Source organism: Mizuhopecten yessoensis, unplaced genomic scaffold (assembly GCF_002113885.1).
Source record: "Mizuhopecten yessoensis strain PY_sf001 unplaced genomic scaffold, ASM211388v2 scaffold4511, whole genome shotgun sequence".
Taxonomy (NCBI): domain Eukaryota; kingdom Metazoa; phylum Mollusca; class Bivalvia; order Pectinida; family Pectinidae; genus Mizuhopecten; species Mizuhopecten yessoensis.
This window is the reverse complement of record NW_018405583.1, coordinates 444,184-469,644: the sequence shown is the minus strand read 5'-3', so window position 1 is coordinate 469,644 and position 25,461 is coordinate 444,184. Positions and strand designations below refer to the sequence as shown.

The window sequence follows — 25,461 nt, the reverse complement described above, 5'->3', positions numbered from 1 at the left end:
CCCCCCGACGTAAGCCAATGTTAGATAGTTATCTATACAAGATATCCTAGTAATCCAGCTGTCTCACACTCCTAGAGAGCAGATTACTCGGATAATAAATGTGGTGGGATTATCGATAATCCTATGTGTAGCCTCCGTACTTAATTGTGTATTGTTAAACTGATGTGCTTTGCTAGCTGTTATAGATTATAATTCAGTACAACATTATACAACTGTTCTTTTAAATTTGTGTGTTCTCGGTTGTATTGAATTAATGAAAATGTACAAAGTGAACGTATGTACAATTGTAATAACCCCGCGTTACCACAGGGGTCTGACAATAAAGTTACAGTGTGTATGTTAGGGCCTCATATGATTACTGTATAACATGAAATATTCGTAGGTATTTTCTTTTGTGGCTTGAAGCCATTTAGATCGTTTCGTGATACAAACTTTGATTGATTCACCATATAAACAAAGTCTATTCAAATATATCAATTAAATACGTTGTATTTATTTTTGTGGTTCCGTAGCCTCCACGAATACAGCGAACATTGCATGTTATACAGCATAGAAATAATCATTAAACGTTTCAGGAGTATAAATCAACACTCTCTGAAAGACTATCCTCAATTTATGGATAGGAAAATAAAGAACAAATTTCAAAAGAAGCCAAGTAGTCTTTCATCTACCAGAAAATTTGAATTTTGCAGCGAAAAAACCTTAGATAGGATAAAACTTGTTATTTCTAAACCCTACCACATTTCCTACATATACCAACATTGAGAAATGGCGTTGTTATAGAGTTTGATATAATCCGTTAAACGTCTGATACGATTCCCTACACATTAAGAAAGGTCCAATAATAATACTGTGTCTTAGTTCTTAGGCCCCTGTGTGTCTGGCCACCAACATGTAGTGTTGGTTTATAACGGAGGAGTTTTCACAGAAAATTACGTAATGTTATATAACGTCAACATTTACTAGAGTTTAATCACAGTGATAGATACAGTTTTGTCGTGAAAATAAAGTAAATATGTTTCAATTGTGAAAGAGTAATGGTTTTGTAATTCATCACAATAAGCAATCAATTTGAGAACAGATTTGACCATGAAAGATAATTTTAAATAAATCATAATGAAAATCAGTTTGCCCAGGTCAACCTTCCTCTGTTGAGCCATTGGCGATACAAATGTAGGTCTTATTTCTGTACAAATTTCGTAAATGCTTATATAATATTCATTATTGATTAATACCAAGTATACTTATTTTGCGGTTGTGGAAACTGATATCAAAATATTTACTTCTCTCGATGAAAAAAAATGGCATTCTTCAATAAATAAGTAGTATCCTTGCTGTTATTTTTGGTTTGTTTCAGTTTTAAGAAAATATTGGTTATGAAACAGTTAAATCTGTCCTTTAAGACATTTTAAAGGCACATCCTATTGGTCAGATTAACCTGTCTAATCCGACACCATGTGATACAACTTATTTGTCAAACTAACCTGACTAATCCGACACCATGCGGAACAACTTCTTAGTCAGATTTACCTGTCTTATCCGACACTCAATTAAGTGTGATTAGACAGAATGTATAAATTCTCGTGGGTCGGGTTATTAATATAGAGGTTTAACGTACTGTAATAAAGTTTGATAAAACTTGACCTCTGAAGATGAAAACAAATTAGTGTGTTATTGGTGTATTAATTATTAATTATTAATTACTTGTGCTAAAATCACAGACATGCTTTACAGAATAACTTCTAAGAAAATGAAGACTCCATATTTTACAGATAAATTACTGTTTTTGTAAATATGTAAATTGACTTAAATTGTTCAACGTGTGGCTGAAATAGGGTTTTCAGACGGGTAATACCCCAACATTACAGATAAATACGTCACTCCACTGTGCACAATATTTCTGTACAGAATATTCTAACCCAACCTCATTAAAATCAGATGTTAATAAAAATACCTACGGCTATTACATCATTGGTTTAGACTGGAATCTCTAATACAACATTTTCACGCGTGATTGAACTTTGAGCGGAAACTTGGAATACCCTAATTTCACTCAGTGACGTCAATCATTGTTAGTTTATATATAGCCTAGACTAGGATTTCCAATTTTACAGACACACACGCTTTTAGAAACGTGATCGAACGTAGATCGTAAAATGGAACACTTGGTCAACATTGTGCAGCCCACGTATTTCTTTATGTTTGCGACTTACCCGCCCACTCATGTGCAATAGCACTACGCTGACTCAACGCACACCTTTCCCTACGTCAAGGTTGTTTAGTAAAGGAGCTCGATTACCCTCAAGAATGTTGGCATTTCATTTTACGGAAGCCCGGAATGGACAAAACCTCTAACTCATAAGGTACAAGGATAGAGAAGCAATTGAAACTATAATTACAGACAACGTAAGACAATACTATTAGAACATATTACCGATAACTAGTGACCGATGTGTGTTCATACCGACATCAACGAAAAACAATATCTGTTCAATATAGTTATAAGTATGTATCTATATCCCCATACACATGGACTATTCAGAGAAAGTGTTTTTATTTCTCCAACATAACTTCAACAACCCAGATGGAGTTTAAAATCGTCTGGGGTGGATGTTGTGGTATCTGTACTGTAACTACCGTTGGAAGCACGGTCCCACTACAAACAGAACACAATACTCAACACTCACGCAGGTATACACACATAGGGAGATATTAGTCAGGTGGCATATGACTAATAGTTAGCGCCTGATAAGGCAGCTCCTTCGAATTCCTAAAAAATTGTATTGATTGATGTATATGCTAATTGTATTGATTGTATATCCATGTACTGTAAACCGCTTTAAAGTGGCTTATTCTAGCTAGATAGGTCGCTATATCAAATGTTGTATATACATATTTTTTTATTATTATAAATTCATATATACAATCTAAATTAATAATTGTTTGGATCTTTATATATGTGTGTCCTATATTTGCGATAGTGGAGTGATTGTATCTTCAGTGCAAACGATATTCCTGGAACAGCCTTGCGTCATCTCAATGTTTACTTGTTATGGTCTCGCGTTCTGCGAGACGGAAGGATTAAAATGGCACTGATGATATTGAGTTCATAGTATTATGGATGCAATTTATTGTTGTTGTGTTTATGGAGTGAAAATGTATACATTAAAGTACATTTTTCGCCAATTAAGTTTGTGATATAGGCAAATGCGATTTTGATTGTTCGAAATCGTTAACATGTTTCAAATACAATATCAATCATTTCAAGATGGCAATATTTGGGAAAATCGCTTAGCTTTCTTTATAATTTCATTTCGATTAGTTTGATTTATTTTTTCATTACAGCTTGCCTGTATTTCAAACCATTGTATTTCGTTATTCTTATCAAAAAGGACATTTATAAATATGTTTAGATATTTACTGAATATTGACGAAAAAGTTGTCATTGTCGTTTGTTTAGTTTTGGTTTTATTTTGCTTAACGTCCTATTTACGGCTAATGTCATTTAAGGACGTGCCTCCATGTGTGTAGTGTATGTGTGCTTGTATGTGTGTATGCAGGAGACAGGGTATGTTGGTGTGTTTGCCTCCTTGTGATAGCGCGGATCTGATGCCGACTTTATAGTGCTATCTCACTGAAATACCATGCCGAAGGCACCCAGCACAGCATTACGCCCGGTCTCATTATACTGACAACGGATGGACCAGTTGTTGCCATTCCCTCTAAATGTTGAACGTTAAGCAGGGAATAACAACTATCATTTTTAAGGACTTTGGTATGTCCCGGTCTGGGACAACCCGTTTTCTTTCTTACCTGGGCGAACGCTCAACATTTTGGCAAAAAGTGAGGTGTTGTCAAACAAGGCGCTAGGAAATAAAAGGTAGATAGAATTAGAAAGAATTTTAAAGATCCCAAATATTGCGATGGGTGCAGTAGTTTTTTTGTCGCTTTTGTGTCCCAAAGTGTCGTTTGTTTAAAAATGTTTGACCTTCAGTCTGTATCTAGTGTCGTCATAGTAACACCATCAGATTGCCTGAAAGTCCATTGGACATCCTATTGTTATTTAATGTCGCCACAATATGTCATATTTCACGATTTCATACCCAAATATATGAGATATATGACATGGGTGTATTCACTGAATAAAACGGAAATGAAACAATAAATACATCGAACATTAAAATATCATTTTTATTTATGCTTTTAATCATTAACACGTCAAAAACAAAAGAGATCCTACAAATATTCATAATATACATGCACGTTAAAAGTTATTTCAATAAAATAATAAAAAACAATCAACAGAGACAGTAAACAAACATTCAAATGGTTATATCATTCCTAATGAAGCTTCAAATGTTATTTTCCAGTTCTAGAAATTACACTTAAAACATGAAAATGATAATATTTTACAATATCATGAGTTATTTAAAACAAATAAAAATACAAACATAGCAGCAGACAAAATGTAAAACGCAGGTCATGGCATAAATAAAGGATCTTACATAGAGTGTCAATGTCAAATTTCATATCACACGAGACGTTAGGTGCAAAGTAATTCCAGGTTATATTTTTGAATAACGAACTGTTTTAAATGCAATGAAAATAATAATGAAAAATAGACATTTGTAATTTATCTAATTTTTATCAGAAAAAAACCAAGTTAAACAAGTTCAAAATTTTTTTAGTGGCGTAGAAATATGTTCCCACGGTTTTGACCAGTCGCAGCACCTTTAGGTTTTGTGACACATGTGTAATACCGTATTTATGACATGGCCGTATGGCATAGTAAAATGGTTCAGTTATGTGATACACAAATGTGTAGTATACTAAATCTCTACATAAAATATCTTGATTGATCATGATGGCGCAATTACTACGATTGGGTATCTCATCTAACTGAACAAGCTAGACACATTTACATTAATTTACTAAAGTTTTGTAAAATATGAGGTTTCGAAAATGGTGTTAGCCCACATGCATTACAGGTTTCCGCACTCCCAACTCATGGGAAAACTTGCTAGGAGTTGGTAAAATATTTTGGTTACCCACTAGTGGATGTAATGTCATTGGTCAATCATCTAGTTATTATTTCAAGTAACGATCTTTGCAAAGCTTTATCCATTGTGATGACACAGTTCACGGCAATGGTTTCCACGATCAAAAAGAGGAATAATGTAATTCCTGAGCGAAATATCTGGTTTTGCAGACATATCTAAATGTTGTGGGAGAAGAAAGTCCCCAAACCTGCGGTTGCTGGTTATCATGTTTATCTAACTCGAGAAGGTTAATTTTCTAATTGTAAAAGACACTCTGTAAACTTAGTGTCTTCATGCAATTTGAAAAATAACTCACTCGAGTTAGATAAACATGATGACCATGATTGTTGGAAAACCTCTAGATACATATACAACTTAATACTGTGAAACCTCGATATAAGTTGAGGGTCAGATGACAGGTCGAAGAGAAACAAAATACAATTGTTCAGAAAAGTATGAAAAGTGTTAAATTAACATGTGTTGGTGCTAAGTGAGGTTGCATTATATCGAGGTTTCACTGTACTGAATGTTACAAAAACAAGATTGCATATAATAAAAATATAATAATTTAAATAAAAATAAAAAAATCTATGTATTTCACAATAAATGTAACCTGCCATGTCGGTTGCATCATTACCTTTGAAAACATATGTGTATTGGTACACAATAGCAACATCGGGATCACAAACATACTAAAAATAATATTAATATTCTTGTAAATGTTAATTACAGATTACAGATTTATGTTTTTATCCTCAAAACTATTTTAAAAGAGTCTTTTATGTGTAGATAAGCGGAATAAGGAAACTCTACCCAAAGTTGTAGAAATAAGATATAACGGAGGCTTACCAAGGTACCTAACACTAACTACCCAAAAATATAGAAATTGGTCAGAACCAAGGCTAGCCTGTTGTTTTCATCAAACTTCTAAACCCAAAATGGGTATTTTCATATCTATTGACAGACCCTTTTATTCCTTTATTTTACCCGATATGTAAATTAAATTGATAACGGCATAAGGAATGTATAATTAATTAGTTGAGTTACATACAGATTACCAATACAACATCTCAAGAAAGAACAGGAAAAGTATATAGCTGCGTTTAATGACGTCACATATATTGAAATGACGTCAAATATCAGAACATCAACCGGCATGATAGTGAACATTGTGAATCTCAACGTTATGTTTTTAAGCACATCCTAGTCAGTATTTCTGAAGAATAATAGCGCATTATTATTTTCGAGAATATTTTAGCAACACACAATTGACTGCTACAAGTTGAAAGTGAAAAATTATAATCTGATTAAGAAAATATTACCTACAACAGATATTTTCAATTCAAATTAAACGGTTGATAATAATCTATTTAAACATCGCCCTTAACTATATTTGAGACAAGAATTTTCCATTAAACATTAAATTATGACATTTTTGACTACTTTGAATAACCAACTATTGCTACGAGCGAAAACCCTCTTTCCAAGAGGCTATATAATATAACTATGGCCTGTGCATGTTAATATCCCCCCCCCCATCCGCCTGTTTTAGTAATTTGTCTATATAATGCCATTATTATTCAACTCCGATGTTTCACATTAATGGGTATGTCCACATTTTGAGCATCCTTCAAATTTATGTCCTTTGCTGAGAAATATATATTCTCAGTTGCACTGATCTGTTCAGCATGACTAATAAATACCTAGGAATTATTTTATTAGTATTTTGACGTTAAACATGTGTATTTCCAATGGAGATCACTCAACTTGTACCTGTCTAATACATTAGAAATGTGCTCTCTTGCATAACATTGCGAAAAATAAACTAGATGCATAAATCAAAGTAAGAAAGATGGGTATGGTTTACGACAAAAATGCGCCAAAATGAAATTTAAATTTATGATTCAAGTAAACAATCAATATCTTAAAATACTATTATGCAAGCTCATCAACCACGGAAGAGAAATATAGCATTTTTGATAGTGAAACATCATGCTAGCTGAGAGATCGTACGTTCGCACCGAGCTGACTGAGAGATCGTACGTTCGAACCGTGCTGACTGAGAGATCGTACGTTCGAACCGCGCTGGCAGAGAGGTCGCATGTTCGAACCGTGCTGACTGAGAGATCGGACGTTGGGAATGTTTTGGTAGAAGTTTATTCAGTAAACAATTCGATACTTTCACTAATAATTTAATCAAAATGTTTTGTGTTTTAAACGTTGTGGCGATAACTGAAGCAGATATATGTAAAGGAGATTGGACTTTAAAATACGTTAACGGTAAACTAAGTGACAAATTAAACGAACATTACTTCCGGTTTTACCGTACAGTTGTTATATTCTGCAAACATCTGATTGCTCCAGTATACGCACCTGTGTAGTATGAATTGGGAGCATCTTTGCTGAGACTTTATGCCGAGGCAGAATGGGTTTCCGTAGAATTTTGACTGTCAGTCACTTTATTCCATTGACAGGTGAACTATGGTTATCGGTGCAGAAAGAACTGTATTTTAACTTCCGTTTTATCAGTGAGGTACCGATGGTCTGACTCTAGACGGGTCTGTGTAAATGTGGAACAAAAAGTCGGGTTGGTTTTTCTTTTTATCCCTTTGTTGGATGTCCATTTTATTCTCATCTTCATTCCATCGCAGAAACCAACCTGTATTTACAGACATACAATAGTATGAAAAAACAAACATTTTGCCAGACAAATTCCCATTAATTAATTTCATTTCAATGGATGTATTATAAATAGGATATTAGTTGTATCATAAACACTAAATAAGATATTTGCATACAAATATGTGATTTAGTAGAATATTTTATCAACATTTCTGCCTGCAAACGGTCTGCTAGATGCAATAAACTCTCCAGAAAACACTTGTAGGGCATGCAAGCAAAACACAAATTGCAACATCTGATACGTAACGTCTATCAAACTTCATTTTGCTTTGTGATTTTCATGATTATTAATTATTTATTTTACAGATATTTGATATTCTTACATCATGTTGTCGTAACTACCAAAAAAACCACGAGACAATCAAGTACTTTGACTGTGATCAAATATAGAAATATTAGTTTTTACGTGCACTTAAATATTCTAACATCATTTCAGCTCACACATTATGAGTGTCGACCAACGTGTTTTTTTTAGAGTAGTAACAGGTACAGGATTTTTTTTTTCTCAAAAAGGAGTTTTATAAGATTTGTTTGTTAAGTTAATTCATATACTGTAAAGATATGAAAATTCGTTAAATATTAGTCTTACAACCATCAAAAGGAAACGCAAAATTATCCTTTTGATTTTCTTTTACATACCTTCATGATTGAGCGATTCGAGATTGTACGAACCGTCTTTGTACATCTGACAGATGAATAGATATGGAAGTGGGTTTGCTATAGACGTCATCTTTTCAGGTTCATATTCATATCTCTGAAATAAAAATGTCCGTGCTTTATTTCGTACTACATTGATTTATATTGTACCACAGTGCTATATTGTGTACTGCAGTGTTTTATATTGTACTGCAGTGTTTTATATTGTACTGAGTTTTATATGTAAGATGTACTAGAGAGCTTTATATTGTATTACAACGCTTTATAGTGTACTACAGTGGTTTGTATTGTACTGCAGTGTTATATAGTGTACTACAGTGGTTTGTATTGTACTACAGTGTTTTATATTGTACTACATAGCTTTAAACTTACTTCAGTGTTTTATATTGTACTACATAGCTTTAAACTTACTACAGTGTTTTATATTGTACTACAGTGTTATAGATTGTACTATATAGCTTTAAACTTACTACAGTGTTTTATATTGTATTTCAGTGTTTTAATTTGTAATACAGTGTTTTATATTATACTACAGATCTTTATATTGTACTACATAGCTTTAAACTTACTACAGCGTTTTATATTGTACAACAGTGTTTTATATTGTACAACGGTGTTTTTTTTTATTGTAAAACAGTGTTTAACATTGTACTACAGTGTTTTATACTGTACTACAGTGTTTTATGTTGTACTACAGTGTTTTATATTGTACTACAGTGTTTTATATTGTACTACATAGCTTTAAACTTACTACAGTGTTTCATATTGTAATACAGTGTTTTATATTGTATAATTGTGTTTTTTTTGTTATTGTACTACAGTGTTTAACATTGTACTACAGTGTTATAGATTGTACTACACAGCTTTAAACTTACTACAGTGTTATAGATTCTACTACAGTGTTTTATATTGTACTACAATGCTTTATATTGTACGACAGTGTTATATATTGTACTACAATGCTTTACATTGTACTACAGTGTTTTATATTGTACTACAGTGTTTTATATTGTACTACAGTGTTTTACATTGTACTACAGTGTTTTATATTGTACTAAATTGCTTTACATTGTACTACAGTGTTTTATATTTTACAACAGTGTTTTATATTGTACTACAGTGTTTTACATTGTACTACAGGGTTTTATACTGTACTACAGTGTTTTATATTTTACAACAGTGTTTTATATTGTACTACAGTGTTTTACATTGTACTACAGTGTTTTATATTGTACTACAGTAGTTTATATTGAACTAAAGTTGTTTATATTGTACTACATAGCTTTAAACTTACTTCAGTGTTTTATATTGTATTACAGTGTTTTATATTGTACATGAGTGTTTTATATTGTAAAAGTGTTTTATATTTGTTAAAAGAAAATGATACAAAATCGTCACGAAATAAGTAACAGCATACGTACGGAACAATTGTAGAAATATATGATTTATCAAACTATTAGAAACAGTTGAGTTCTACGCTATGAACGCCATTGTAAATTGTGACACCAGTTAAACGATGTTAAATCATACCTTTAATCTGACGTTGCCTTTTGTTCCCACACATATAAATCCATCTGTGTCTTTGGACGTTAAGGTAAGTAAAAACAGCTCAACATTTTCATTTCCGTCCTTTCGAAAACCATGATATTGACACCAGGAAAATTGAACTGCAAAAAAATATAAAAAATAGATGAATCTTGAATTGATTACAGCAATCGCATTTTCCAATGATTAGTATAATTTGCGCCTTATATTTGAAGACAATTATAAATTAGCATTTCAGGATCTTTTGTTTATTTTCAACATTCACAAAACGAACAAAATAAATGAAAACTTTTTATTGTGCTTCGATCTTACAAGAAAATATGAATATTTACATTTTGGATCTTTGATGCTTAATAAAGAAAACAAAAAATCTTTTGAGAATTGTAAGTGTGCTTGGAACTAATTACAAAATACGATGCATACATTTCGGATCTTCGTTGCTTGGTAAGTGCCCTAGAACTAGTGTATCTGGATTTTCGTTCCCCGGACACAAATATTTATCAGTTCTGTTGGTATAGTGAGATATCCAGCACTTTCGCTTTCCATCACATTCCAGATTATATATCACACTGAAGCTCCGGACTAGTTTTATCAGCAACCTAGAAGTGACATCTACCAAAGTGTTTCCACCTAGAATGTCAAAATAATATTTTTTTAATACATGTGTGTTATATTTTTTTTAATAACATACATACTTATAGATTATACAAATTTCTTGAAATAAAAACTATCATAGTATTTCCACCTAGAATGACAAAATATTTGTAAAACATTTATAAATTAATCATATATAATGATAGACAATAAACATTTCCAGAAGTGACATTATTAAAGTATTCCTCCTAGAATGACAAAATACTGATTTTCTGCTTCATGTGTCTTTCATGTATTTTATAGCATTTATCAATGTTTATAGATTCTGCACTAATTTTCAGAACAATTAGGAAGTCAAATTTAACAACGTATCCCCCCCCCCCAGAGTGACAAAAATGAAAATTTTCGACTACATACTGTTTTTAATTTGTGATGCAGTATCTATCCATATCATTAATTACATGTCACCTAGAGTTAACTCTAAACATAGCGTTTACCCACCATCTTCTTCTAGAAATTCAAGTTGAATTTCGATTCTGTAAAAGTCAAAACATTCTCCATCATCTTCTCTATGTCTGTGTCTCTCTATAACCTTCAAACAAAAAATATTTAATTCTCAGTTTATTTAAAACAAGTCCGAGACCGATAATTCGGTATCTCAGTTAGTAAAATAAAGTCATAGATCGACAGAAAATCACAAAGACTAATCTATAAAACATTTTGAATAAAAGTTACCAGTGTTTGTTTGGTTTCCTTGGTTTCCATGTGTATTACGTCGTTAGTCTTTTGAACTATGACATGATGACTTAGATTGTGTACATCCTCCTCATTGACGCTCATCAGGCGATCCCCATTCCTAAAGTAATATAATAGAAAACATGATATATCAGTAAATTATTGGATGGAATTAGCTCCATTAGTTGAGTCTGTTATAAAGTTGTAGAGAGAAATTTAATAATTTATTATCAATGTTTAATTTCCAGAAAGCTATAGTTACATTTGTAACCAGCTTATTTATGCATCAAATTATTGAGATATTAACTAGTTATATTCATCATCGTATTAAGTTGTTTTACGTTAATTTTTCTATTAAGACTTTTTTGTTAATATCAGCAAATCCATCTGATCAAATACAACCAAAATGAATTCACAATTTCCAATGTCAACCAACTGTGTCCTTCTTTTGGCCGACTTATTTTTGTATTCATGCGAGGATGAACTTATTTTATTGAACTTATCATGACTGAGAACAAAAACCGATTAAAGTCTTTTATTTTCACATTCAGATATATAGACGTATATAATTATGTGATGTTTTAAATAGCTTGGTAATTGACCATGTCGATCTATACAACCTCCTCAAGTCTGAATTTAGGACACTACAAACGTTTCTAATACAACCGCTTTGCTTAAACTTGCATAATAGCCTACAGTAATGGCTTACTACATAGCTGTACAATATGAGGGACGATATCGACCTTTCTATTGTGAACTTTCCCTTTCTTGATAGTAACCGTGCTGTTTCCCCAATCTTCCGTGTTCACATGTCGTAGCTAATTTACTATTTAAGAGTTGTTCCAATTGTCTTTCATTTCCATGGAAGGTGACTATTGCTGTCGGTTAAAGATATCTTATTGTAAAAAATCAAACACTGACATGAATCGGATTTGAATCATCAGTTTAACCTAATTGAACGGCCAGAAATATATATTTCAAACTATACATCTAGTGCAAATACCACTAACTTAAGCTTAAGTCGTTGTTGAATTTCCTGTGAACAATCTGATATGAAGTGACCATGCAGGCGGGTCTCGAGACAAAGCCATTCTGTATCCATACCCCTACGCTTTACTTCTGATCTTTGCAATGTTGGATGTGTCTTGCAGGTACATCGAATCTAGATAAAAGAGTACAGATATTTTCAATCGGAAGTGAAATGAGTAATATTTAATGAAATTATTGAATTTCCATGTTTGCTTAGAGTTTTTAATTTCTAAATCAGCATGTTAAATTTGTCCTATTTTGTGAAAGATGATACTGAAGACAATGCGATGGAACAATTGAATTAGTGTTGTACCTTTGTCGTGTCGTGTGTTTCTTGGGAAACGATTTGAATAGGCACTTTAGGGTGGGGACTGTCGAAATGGTCGAAACCGTTAGGCAGATTGGTTTCCATATCTATTGAAATTGCCGTTTCCTCAACGATATCCAAACTCTCCGTTCTGGGTATTTTGTGACAGAAAGTTGTTATTTCGCTTCTAAATTCCTCCTGAATTGGTATTTTTTCAATGTGGTCGATGGGATATTTTTGAGTAGGCAGGTAATCACACGGTCCATTGCTGCATCCAGCAGAGTTCTAGGTCGAGGATACAAAAAATGAAAAATTCTTCATTTTTGTCACGATCGCAGGTAAATATTATATATAATATAATGGATCGTGGAGTTATTGTTTATGTTTACTTTTGTATGTGTAACTTACAATTTTCAAATACGAATTGTCTTCACAGGTCACAAAGGAATGCTTATAAGTCTTATTTGTTCTCCTTTCAAAACTTCTAGACAAAACCACAACCTTATCTAGATATGTCAAAGATGCATGGAAACCATGGCGCCATTACAAATTGTATTGGTTAGAAAAGGGGAAAATGACAAAAAAACTAATAATCTTGAAATCAAATTGAAAACGATAGTTTTACATTTGTTAAAAAATCTTACCATTTTTTCTGTACTGCAAATGTCATTGACACATTTACTTGGCTTCGGTTGCAATAGGTCGTTGAAGCAATCACCGCGTTCAATATTGTTCGCTATGACGTCTTCCTCCTGGGAGGAACTGTCATCATGATTGTTCTCTGTTGTTAAAGACTGTTCCTCTGACGATAATGAATCAAACTCGCTTGAATTGTCGAACGACGAGCTTTTAGACGATGCTGATTGTTGCGGACTTCCATATCCGGATTCCAGAGAGGAGGAGACCAGCAGATCCAAGTCGTTTTTATACTCATTAGGTGAACCAATAGACTGAAGTAAAAATAAAATGTGGTATAGTTAAATATATTTATATATACTTGATAGTTGAGACATGTCAAGTAAGTATAAAATTTCAAGGTATATTGTAAGCATAATGTATATCTAAAACATTTTTCATTGATAAGATACACAGTCAGTTAAATAGTACCACAGAAGGACTACATAAACATACTGTGCAATAGGCGGTCATGTTTACACTCGAACAGCAGGCTGTACTAATGCTTATAACGGATATACAACTGCTTTTATATATAAAATGGTCCATTTGTTTCCTTATCTTTCATTCTGAACTGGTAAATCCCTTAATCACGGGGTTACTTAATTATACAGGAAGTCAGAATTTTAGATTTGTTCGGCTATAACAGTGTCAACTTGACGTATTTTCATTTTTTATTTTTGACATGCTGTCACCAGTTTAAAAAAATAGAAAGATCTTTTAATTAAAAACGTTTATATAACATCAAAAATGAATATTTACTAAAACATATTAGTACGCACTTAAAAACAGTTTTCAAAAGTATTTCTTTCTTTTTAAATAAAAATATACTTGTCATAAAAATAACCATAATTACAATAGTACAAGATCATCCGGTTCTTAGTCATGCTCTTCCTGTTGAAACTTGTAGCAAGGCTTATGTGTTTCACATTTGTACCTTGCTCTACGGCTATTAAACATTGAATCATATGTATACACAATTTTGCTCAACGGATAAGCATGTTTTCATAAATAGAAAATAATAATAATAAAAACAAAAATGCTTAAGGTTGTCATGTTCAAATTGTTCAAATCTTCCATCAAACCCCTTCCAAAAAGTAGATAAATAAATGAACAAATAAATAAAAAATTTTTTAAAAAAAATTGCAAATACAAGTGGAAAAAATACTGCAGTGGCTTGATCTAAGAGAATTTACTGCAATGGAAGTAAAGAGACTTTCAACAGCACTAGTTGCAGCCATTGGGGTATGCTTCTGCTGCTGTCCTGTATGACGCGTTTGTTATGAAAGCAATGATGACTCGTCAACTGACTTCTTAATTGTTGATTACTAAGAAATCCTATTGTTTTCTATATCAAAACAGTTTCATGTTTTACACTTTGTGTTATGTATGATTGGTTGTTACTACCACACTTGCCTATCCTATCACAATTTTGTGTTTGTTTTCATTTTAAAGCTCTCGTGGAAGTAAATGTTACACTGAGGCTAATTTTATCTATTGTAATGCGTTAAACGTTTCCTCAATTGCTATTCTGGTTAACTGTTTTGACGATAAAGCCATTGCCTCACCAAAGCTTATCTTATCGACTGTCTTGCGTTTAAAAAATAAAGGAATTATTACATTACAATCAAAACAAGTTACCTGACCAAAGTCCATCACTCCAAGCTTTGTGTATTCCTCCATGTTACAAACTCTTCCTCTCTTCTTGCATTAAGATGGGGTCGAAAGTCGATGCTGCTGTAAAAAAAAGAAACAAAAAGAACGATTTAATAATCTATATTCACAATGCATACACAGATTGAAATGACCATATCGATGTCTGTCAGTTTTAATCTGAGCCGGTAACCCAACGTTGTAGTATCCTGGGTGGACAGGAATCAGCAGCCCATCTCAGGATGGACCTTAGCCAGTAACCCATCTTTGTAGTGTCTAGGGTGGACCTTAGCCAGTAACCCATCTTTGTAGTGTCTAGGGTGGACCTTAGTATGTAATCCATCTTTGTAGTGTCTAGGATGGACCCAAGTCGGTAACCCATCTTTGTAGTGTCTAGGGTGGACCTTAGCCAGTAACCCATCTTTGTAGTGTCTAGGGTGGACCTTAGCCAGTAACCCATCTTTGTAGTGTCTAGGATGGACCTTAGACGGTAACCCATCTTTGTAGTGTCTAGGGTAGACCTTAGTCGGTAACCCATCTTTGTAGTGTCTAGGGTGGACCTTAGTGTGTAATCCATCTTTGTAGTGTCTATGGTGGACCTTAGTATGTAACCCATCTTTGTAGTGTCTAGGGTGGACCTTAGCCAGTAACCCATCTTTGTAGTGTCTAGGGTGGACCTTAGCCAGTAACCAATCTTTGTAGTGTCTAGGGTGGACCTTAGCCAGTAACCCATCTTTGTAGTGTCTAGGGTGGACCTTAGCCAGTAACCCATCTTTGTAGTGTCTAGGGTAGACCTTAGTATGTAACCCATCTCTGTAGTGTCTAGGTTGGACCTTAGACGGTAACCCATCTTTGTAGTTCTAGGGTGGACCTTAGTCGGTAACCCATCTCTGTAGTGTCTAGGGTGTACCTTAGACGGTAACCCATCTTTGTAGTGTCTAGGGTGGACCTTAGTATGTAATCCATCTTTGTAGTGTCTAGGATGGACCTTAGACGGTAACCCATCTTTGTAGTGTCTATGGTAGACCTTAGTCGGTAACCCATCTTTGTAGTGTCTAGCGTAGACTTTAGACGGCAACCCATCTTTGTAGTGTCTAGCGTAGACCTTAGACGGCAACTCATCTTTGTAGTGTCTAGGGTGGACCTTAGTCGGTAATCCATCTTTGTAGTGTCTAGGGTGGACCTTAGGTAACCAAACGTTGTAATATCTTGGGTGGACATGAATCAGTAACCCATCTTAGGATGGACATTAGCAAGGAACCCATCTCTGTTGTATCTTGGGTGGATCTGAGCCAGTTACCCATCTCTGTAGTATATTGGGTGGATCTGAGCCAGTAACCCATCTCTGTTGTATCTTGGGTGGATCTGAGCCAGTTACCTATCTCTGTAGTACATTAGGGGAATCTGAGCCAGTAACCTATCTCTGTAGTATATTGGGTGGATCTGAGCCAGTAACCTATCTCTGTAGTATATTGGGTGGATCTGAGCCAGTAACCTATCTCTGTAGTATATTGGGTGGATCTGAGCCAGTAACCTATCTCTGTAGTATATTGGGTGGATCTGAGCCAGTAACCTATCTCTGTAGTATATTGGGTGGATCTGAGCCAGTTACCTATCTCTGTAGTATATTGGGTGGATCTGAGCCAGTAACATATCTCTGTAGTATATTGGATGGATCTGAGCCAGTAACCTATCTCTGTAGTATAATGAGTGGATCTGAGCCAGTTACCTATCTCTGTAGTATATTGGGTGGATCTGAGCTAGTTACCTATCTCTGTAGTATATTGGGTGGATCTGAGCCAACAACCTGTCGCTGAAGTATCTTGGGTAGATCTGACACAGTAACCTATCTCTGTAATATCTTGGGTGGATCTGAGCCAGTAACCTATCTTTGTAGTATATTTTGCGGAACTAATCCAGTAACTTTACTTTAGATATTTAGATGATTAGATTGATTGACCTGAGCGAGCAACCCATTTTTTATTATCTTGGGCGGATCTGATCAAGTAACCAATCTTGAAATTAAGGGGAGCTTACTGTAGATAAATCATTCACACAAAACAGAAATCGCACATAGTTTTGTAAATAAACTTACTAGACCATCACAAGGTGAATAACCTCTTTAAGTATTGTTATGCAAATTAATGAGAAAAAAACCTTTCGATTTTAGGACAAGTAATTCCCTCACTTCAACATATGTGGATATTGCCATACAATAAAATTGTCCTCATTCGACCATGGCTGTTGCAAGGAAGTTAACTCTTTTACCACTATAAAACCATAATGGACTCGTTCAGATCAATGCGTGGTAGAATCTACTAAAGTTACATATGGGTGAAAGGGTTAAATCACAAACAAACAAACAATGATTCACAACGGTTTGGGTAGGGTAAACTCCTGTAATTAAATACGAAAGATAGAATGGTGCAAAAATTGTTACTGTGTTGCTTTATTATTGTTCAACATTTCGCTCTTTATCTCTGGTTGCCGTCTGAAAATCAAAGTGATAAATATCTGTAAACATGCAAAAATATTATGGGCAGTTGAGATATGATTAATCAGTTTTCCCTGAATTATAAGACTTTCATCACCCACAGTTACCTAAGAAAGTAACCAGAAAAAAGGAAAAGATCTCAATGAAAATTGTTTTGATATGTCACCTACTTAACAACTTAAATATCGTCGATATCCTGTTTTGTTTTTATTTCCATGGGAAACTGAAACGGACTTAAATGAAAAGTTATCGCTTTAGTTTTGAAGCCCAATCAAATGTCGTTATCAATACAATGTGTTGTTGACAAGGATAAATACTTCCGCCATAGTATCTAATCAAAAGTCAAGTCATGTACGTCCGGCATGAGGCACGCAGAGCGGTAGTGACACAAAGGTCAAGACTAGCAAAACCCTAATCAGTCCAAATACTTCAAATATTTTATTCACGTCTGTCATTCGATGTGCTGTTTGTATCTAAGTATTTGCCTCCATTTCACAACCACCCGCCTTATAATTGACATGAATCGTAAAAGCATTCGATTCCAACACAAATCAATGTGAATTGTGTTTTGAGCCCATCATTTTGTTCGAGACTAAAGACAGATAAAAAACAGATTGGTAATCGTATCAATCAGAAAGTATCTGTATTAAAGCCACTGGTGAAAAAAACCTTCTTGTTGAAAAATCTTGTTTTAAACATTAAAGATAATACAATGATAACCAGTAAATGTATTCCTGACGTATCCATGAAGTGACTATTGATGAAAATAACTGAATCGAAATAATTCAAATAAATAGTCTAATGGCATTTGTTTCTATTTGACATATGAAGACTAACCCTAAAGCTAAGAAGTCATAGCACTGGAGCCAAGCCAAATCACTCGAGTTGCTGCACTTAACCCTGTTTTGTACAGTATACTGATCCAATAATATAATAAAACATAATTGTAAATCTAATATCTCATGTGACCCAGAGTACCGATAGAGAAGAGAACAGATTAGGTTGCTATACGACGTGGCCGTACTGTATATCACAACAATGATCACATTGGAGGGCCACATAGCAAAATCAAACTAACCAGTCACTTATCCCTGCCTTTCGCATAGACTACTGCAAATAGAAACGCAAAGTAAACTCCCTCTCTCCGATACATGCCCATTTACAATACAAAATAAGTTCATCTGTTTTCCAACTTAGACATAGATACTAGCGAGGTCAATATTTAAATTATTTATCCATAACGAAAACAGCATTTCTGTCGATTCTGTTTCAGCTTTAATTAACTTTGTATCGGCTAACCGGAAGAATACACGCACCGTACTAACTGTTAGGGAAGTTATTTTCCCCTTTGAATACTTCCCACATGCAATAATGCGTCCGTAACGTAATCATTCCGCCATCTTGTGACCATTTGGCAACTTTTCGCTTCGAAGCTGACACGGTAATGTTTACAATGAAATGATGTGCTATGCGAATGCGTTAGTAGCTATGACGCAGAGAACTTCCGAATGAAATGTTGGTCAGACAGGTAGAAATCCCGATAATTATCCTAAAGTTATTCATTTTTATGAATATTTATCAGTAAAATCCGACCATTATTTTTCACAAGAAGACTCAAATTGAAATGTTTATGTAGTATTTGAAAGAAATGAAAAAATATGCTTCACCGTGATGAACCTTTAATGTGAAATTTTCAGTTAGATAAATTTAGTCAAAGCGAAAAAGGGATGTGTGTATGATATTCTAGCTGAAATCGCCTCCCCCTTCTGTTCCTCTATGATCATATCAAAGGTGCTAGAATATCATTAGTTTTAATAATAATGCTATGTAAGTATGACGTTCAATCTAACATCGACCCTCTCCCGCCCCTTCCATTAAACTGTGGGTATTGTGTTATATACTAGGATGCTGTTTTTCAGCTGATATCCTCCACCTCGCCTCCAACATTTTATGCATGTAGATTAATAGAGGACGACATATTAGGATTATATATTTATTTAACTGAAATGATTCTACCTTCGCTATATTATGGACGTAAAATATGTGATGTGTTGGATGTTCTCAGGTTAAATTGTCCTAGCTTCCTTTATAATGATGGAAATGTATTTTAACTCAATACAGTTGAAGTGATGCGATATTCATAATGAGTAATAAAAGAAACGATTTAGAAAATAAGAATTATAGAAAATCACTATATTTATTTACGGTGCGTTGTGTTAATTGAAATCGTGATCAACAAGATATCACGTGACACGTCATTATACATGATGTATTAAATAACACGCATGATTTTCGTCGGAGTGTATCGAGTAAATAAAACCCCCTTTTTTAACTTTCGGTTTCACAAAAATATAAAATAGATTGGGCTTTCCAGTACTCACATTTCACAATAGTTGGTTCACGTGTATATATTTTGTACTTAATGCCTCGTGGTTATCTTACTCACAGCATATGCTAATTAGTTTCTCACGTTTTGTTTGGTTAAACCTATATAAAAAGAACTTTGACACTATCCTAATGCCTTTAAAACGTTTAATGGCACAGGTATCGTATCTGTCCTTTAGGTGTTGTTTTCTTTCATGATTTTAACAACTTATATTAAAGGGACAATTTAGTAAAATGAGTTATTTGTTATTATCTAATCACAACATTCCGAATGAAAATATAGCTTGATACTTCTAATGAACAATTCATGTCTAGAAATTGAAAAGAGACAATGTTTTATGCATGCGATGAGATGTGTAAATTGAAAGCGGAAAGAATGTGTTACGTGTGAAATCTAACTCATAACTTACACTGTGTTTTGAAAAGTCCAGATATTGCTATTTTTATCAACGGCTTTCCAAAAAGATAAAACAAGATATATCTTTATTTTCAGTCTCTACTCAATTTTTAGGGTGTCGTTTGACTAAATAGCCCCTTTCATCACTCTTGTTGGCCCGTATGGAAGCGCGCAGGTGTCTTTATATTGGAGGAAACCGGAGTACCCGGAAATAAATCTACGTGCTCGGGCAGATGACCCATACCTTTTCACGTCCGATCGCGGAGTCGAACCTCTACCGTCTTGATGAAAGGAGGTTTCGCTATCCACTGCCCTACCCGAACACCCTAGGTATACACTTATTAACATTTCCTTTTATTCTAAGTTAAGTTAAGTTTTAAGTTCTTTTAAATGTTTAGTTTTCATGAGTATTATTTCAGGTTTATTAACAAATCGCTGGCCGATAGGTCTAGACGTGATATTACATATGATAAATTATGATAAATAACACACGTCCCATTCGTAATAGACGGGACATAGTATTACATGTTCTATAAACTTTAATATGGTGAACACAAATAAAACAAAAAAATCTATAAGTTTTAAGTTAAAAGGTCACAAGGTAATATTAAGGCACTACCGGAGGAAGCACATCAGCACTTGCATATTGGTGGTCATAGCTATTTTAATTGATTGAATTTAATTGATTTAATTGAAAAATAATGGACGCAGGCTGAAAGCATCTAAGTCCATATCACAAAACATAGTATACAAATATTGTATTGTCACTGGTTAACATATATAAACTTTCCCAAAAGAGTCATTTTAAAAGTCATTATCAGTAATTATTGTAAATAGTGTCCTTCAGATGGTTATCCAACAGGATCTAAAAGTCCTTCGTGGTTTCTGCATTTACAACCGATTCCGGTAGACCGTTCCAGATATCAACTACCCTAAACGTGAAAGAGTTTTTCCTTAGCTCTGTACTACATCGTTGTTTATACAGCTTAAATTTATGTCCTCATGTTCTTTCGTTATTATCGTAGACAAATATGTCTGACGTGACTTTCTAATCAAACTTTCTCTTCACAATCTTGAAAACGTTAATCAAATCACCTCTAGTCCTTCGGTGTTTTAGTGTCGGTAGTTTTAATTTTTCTAAACGTTCTTCGTAGGAGATTTTTTTTATATCCAGGTAGAAGCTTAGTGGCTCTCCGTTGTACATTCTCTATCATCTGGATATCTTTAAGTTTATACGGACTCCACGCACTGGCTGCTATTCTAGATGCGGTCTTACCAGAGCCTTATATAACTGTCTAAAAATCGATTCGTCCAAAAAAAGTAAATGATCTTCTAATAATCCCGAGTACTGAATTAGCTTTATTTATTGAGTTTTGAATGTGGGTCCGAAAGTCCAGGTTTGCATCCACCGTTACTCCTAAATCTTTTTCACTGTTGATTTTGTCAAGTACGACTTCTCCAGTTTTGCTCGCGAGACGGTATGTTCTATTATTGTTTGGTGATCCTTTAACCTGAAGAACCTTGCATTTATTCGGATGAAATTTCAGAAGCCAATCATCAGACCATTTTTGAAGATTATTCAAATCTGCTTGTAGAATTTCCTTATCCTCATCAGTTCGTATCTTGCGGTATAATTTAGTATCATCCGCGAATAGAGGGCACGATGACGCAGTGTTCTCGGGCATGTCATTGATATACATAACAAATAGTATTGGTCCTAAAACACTCCCCTGAGGAATTCCGCTTAAGACGTTCTGTAATTTGGATGTAGATCCGTTAACCACTACTTTTTGATGTCTATCACTTAAAAAGTTTTCTATCCATTTAACAGTTTTCGCGCTGATTCCATAATTATATAGCTTGTGTATCGTTCCTTAACGTTAAGTAAAGGTAGTAAAACAATGGTAAATTACATGGACACATGCCCAAGTGTCCGTTTCCTTTCTCATGCTAAATAATGGGTTCTGTGCTCAAACCGGATTTCTTTTAACTTGCTGAAATCATGTGACATAGCCATAAGCATTTGTCTAGTCATTGAAAGTGATATCCGGCATACAACATGTAAACAAAAATCATCAAAATCATTAACAAATGACGTTTAGATAATTTATCATAGTAAATAGAAAATAACATTGAAACGTAATCAGAAGATTTGAAGGGATACCAGCATAAAATATCATAAGTGTTATAGAAGCAAAAACGAAACATGTATTCTGGAGGGTAAAAACTATGGTACCCATCACTATCCTCGTGCAATAATATACTATAATTTCTAAACGGTTTCATAGTTTCCTGTTGGCAAGAGAGGAAAATAGTTATACTTTGTTTACATAGCATCATTTATTGATATAACGTTACATAAGGGTTGTACTTGTAACCATATTTTGTTATTTCCTGTTATGACTTATATTTTGTTCATACAATAGAAGTAATACACTTAATACGGTCGAGTACCGCATTTTAAAATCATAATGCAAAACCCACTAGTGACATTTACTAGAAATGAGGACGTAAAAAGTTTCCCTAATGTCACTGAAACAGTTTATATACGGCGTGTACACGATGAAACAAGAAACGGACAGTAAAGTTGGAAAAAAATCAAATCAGCATGATAGTCGACATAAATATCCAAACCATACACGACTGATTGACGATATTCAACACTAACCTAAATGTTTATAAAAAAAAATCTATTTTTTTTTCTATAAATGTTAAAAATGTGGTCTATAGGCTATTTATCTAGCTGTGTACATTTATCATATGTAACATATCTCAGACGTAAAATATAAATAATATATTTTGTTTTGAACTTGGATTCAATATACCTAATAAAGATTACGAGGATTATTTTCCATAACTTTTCGGTTGGTGTATAAATATGTCAGATAATCAGTGCGGGAAATAGTTAAACATCTATAAACTGTTACAAATGCTTTAAGCTCACCCGTCGTCCGGCGTCAAGATTTTAATTTAAACAACTTCTTCTGAATAACCGAAATGCCCAGGATGATGATATTTGGGCAGTAGCATGCTGGGATAAAGCACTACAAACTTTGTTCAAATGAATGATCTTCACCTATATCCAAGGTCACTGGGTTCAATTCTCTTTAAAAAGTTCAAACAACTTCTTCTGAATAATCATAAGGACTTGGATGGTGATACCTAGCCAGTAGCATACTAGCATGAATGGCTATCAAGTTTGTTAAAATGAATCACCTTCACTCATATCCTATGTCACAGGAGTCAAATATGTTTAAAATCTTAAACCAACTTCTTCTGATGAACTAGAAGGTGCCGGATAATGATAGTTGGTCAGTAACAAGCTTTGACAAAGGGCTACCAAGTTTGTTCAAATGAATGACCTTGACCTATATTCAAGGTCATAGGGTCAATATATTTAAAATCTTTAAACGACTTCTTCTGTTAACCAAAGGCACAGGGTGATAATATCTGACCAGTAACATGCTAGGATGAAGGGCTACCAGGTTTGTTCAACGTAATGACCTTGACTAATATTCAAAGTCACAGGGGTCAATATGTTTGAAATGACGTAATCTCAACAAACAAAATGTCTAGTGTGGTGACATTTTTCAAGCTGCATGCTGAGGTGAAGGGCTATAACCCCTGTTCAACGTAATGACCTTGTTCAACTTTCAAGGTCACAGGGGTCAAACGTTTTAAAATCTTTTAACAGGTTCTTTGGAATGACTTATAGTCATAAATACTGAAATTTTGATTGTAGCTTTATTTTAGATCAATTTTAAGGTTACAAGTGTGAGATTAATACCAGGTCCAGGCCATTTGGGCCTCTTGTTTTCAGAAGTTTTGGATTAAAATAGACATTAAGTTATATATCATATTGTTTTAGCGTTGATTGATTAATACAAAACAGTTGTTTATCTAACAAAATGACATCACACAAGAAAAGATGTCGTCACGTGCATTGGCGCCTTCCGTGGTATTAGACTTGCCTAAGTCCGATCTTTTAGAAGTAATCAGAAAAATATCAAAAATTGCACCAAAAGTTTGATATGAGAATTTAATCCTGGTCTGTTGAGGCTAATGGAAGTACAAACCTAAACAGTTTTTGAGACAAATTTGATATGTACTACTTTCTTAATTACATTGAGTATATAATATTTATACGTTATACTTGTATAAGCAATTGGATGATCATGTATGATCATTATACATTTATTTTCAAACAATTATAATGTCATGATTAACATTAACAGTATAACTATACATTTCATATATCAGACAAAGAGTATATACACAATATAGGTGTAATATTCATAGTGTTGACGATATAATAAGGAATAGTTTCAACACAAGTAGACTTTTTTAAGAACAATAATAATATATCTGTAGCTATAGATTATTCATATCGCAGAACCCTCTAAAGGAGTTCATCTTGATAATATTTATAGAATAAATAAGATATAACGAACGACTTAAAACTTGCATCTTTCAACATTCATAATTTTTCATATAGATATCATGATACCAGTGCATTTCAATATTTGCAATGGAACCATATAATATAACTTATATGAAAATATAGGTCTCATAAGTAATAACGACAGTATCATCCAATATTGGCACTGGATCCGAACATACGATTGCTGGTTGGATGCGTATTACTTAAATAGATATATGGGTCATAACGACAGTGCAGACAAAGCAATTTGTCAAATTTGTAAGGTCTATCCGCCGCTTTATCAACATGGAAATGTACATATCACAACAGATAACAGAGATAAACAGTCACAATGAAATAAAAAAAACAACTACATAAACAAACAGTGGTAACTTACAGGATATGATGTCCCCTCAGTAATTCGATTATATTTTGTCCACACTGTCGACATCATCTAGTGTCCTAGTATAATATTGAACCGTGTACACATAAATACATGTATATCAAACAAAAAGAATGACCACACAAACACTTCCGCTGTACGTATTCCTGTCCATATGACCTTAACTATGTTATCTATTTTACGTACTGGCCACCAGTCTAGATCATGACTAACATTTCCAGATTGTGTTNTTAAGTCAATAAATGAATTTGAATTTGAACTACGGCAGCGTGTACTGACAAGCTTATATATTTTTGTTTAATGTGATCACAGGGGCATGGATCGCTTTACTTGTAATTTTAAAAAATAGAGTCTCCTATACTAATAAATATTAGTATAGGAGACCCCTATTTTTTAATATTACAAGTAGAGCGATCCATGCCCCAGTGCGTGATAACGGCATTCCA

General features: G+C 33.8%; 1 protein-coding gene across 3 annotated transcripts; it reads right to left on the bottom strand.

Annotated features, from left to right (window-relative positions):
• Window positions 1–4,174: 4,174 nt before the first annotated feature.
• On the bottom strand, window positions 4,175–25,174 carry LOC110449158. Of its 3 annotated transcripts, none has more exons than XM_021495835.1 (11): window positions 25,010–25,174; window positions 14,905–15,000; window positions 13,233–13,538; window positions 12,595–12,873; window positions 12,263–12,414; window positions 11,253–11,373; window positions 11,019–11,109; window positions 10,347–10,553; window positions 9,909–10,045; window positions 8,361–8,475; window positions 4,175–7,698 (listed from the first exon to the last, which is right to left on the bottom strand). In XM_021495835.1, exons 2-11 carry the CDS (start codon window positions 14,944–14,946, stop codon window positions 7,565–7,567), a joined length of 1,584 nt encoding a protein of 527 aa, XP_021351510.1. In that variant the 5' UTR covers window positions 14,947–15,000; window positions 25,010–25,174; the 3' UTR covers window positions 4,175–7,564. The 3 variants fall into 3 exon arrangements, with proteins under 3 accessions (XP_021351510.1, XP_021351511.1, XP_021351509.1); XM_021495836.1 differs by having other exon boundaries at window positions 14,905–14,997; XM_021495834.1 differs by lacking the exons at window positions 14,905–15,000; window positions 25,010–25,174 and adding an exon at window positions 13,720–13,829.
• Window positions 25,175–25,461: the final 287 nt, after the last annotated feature.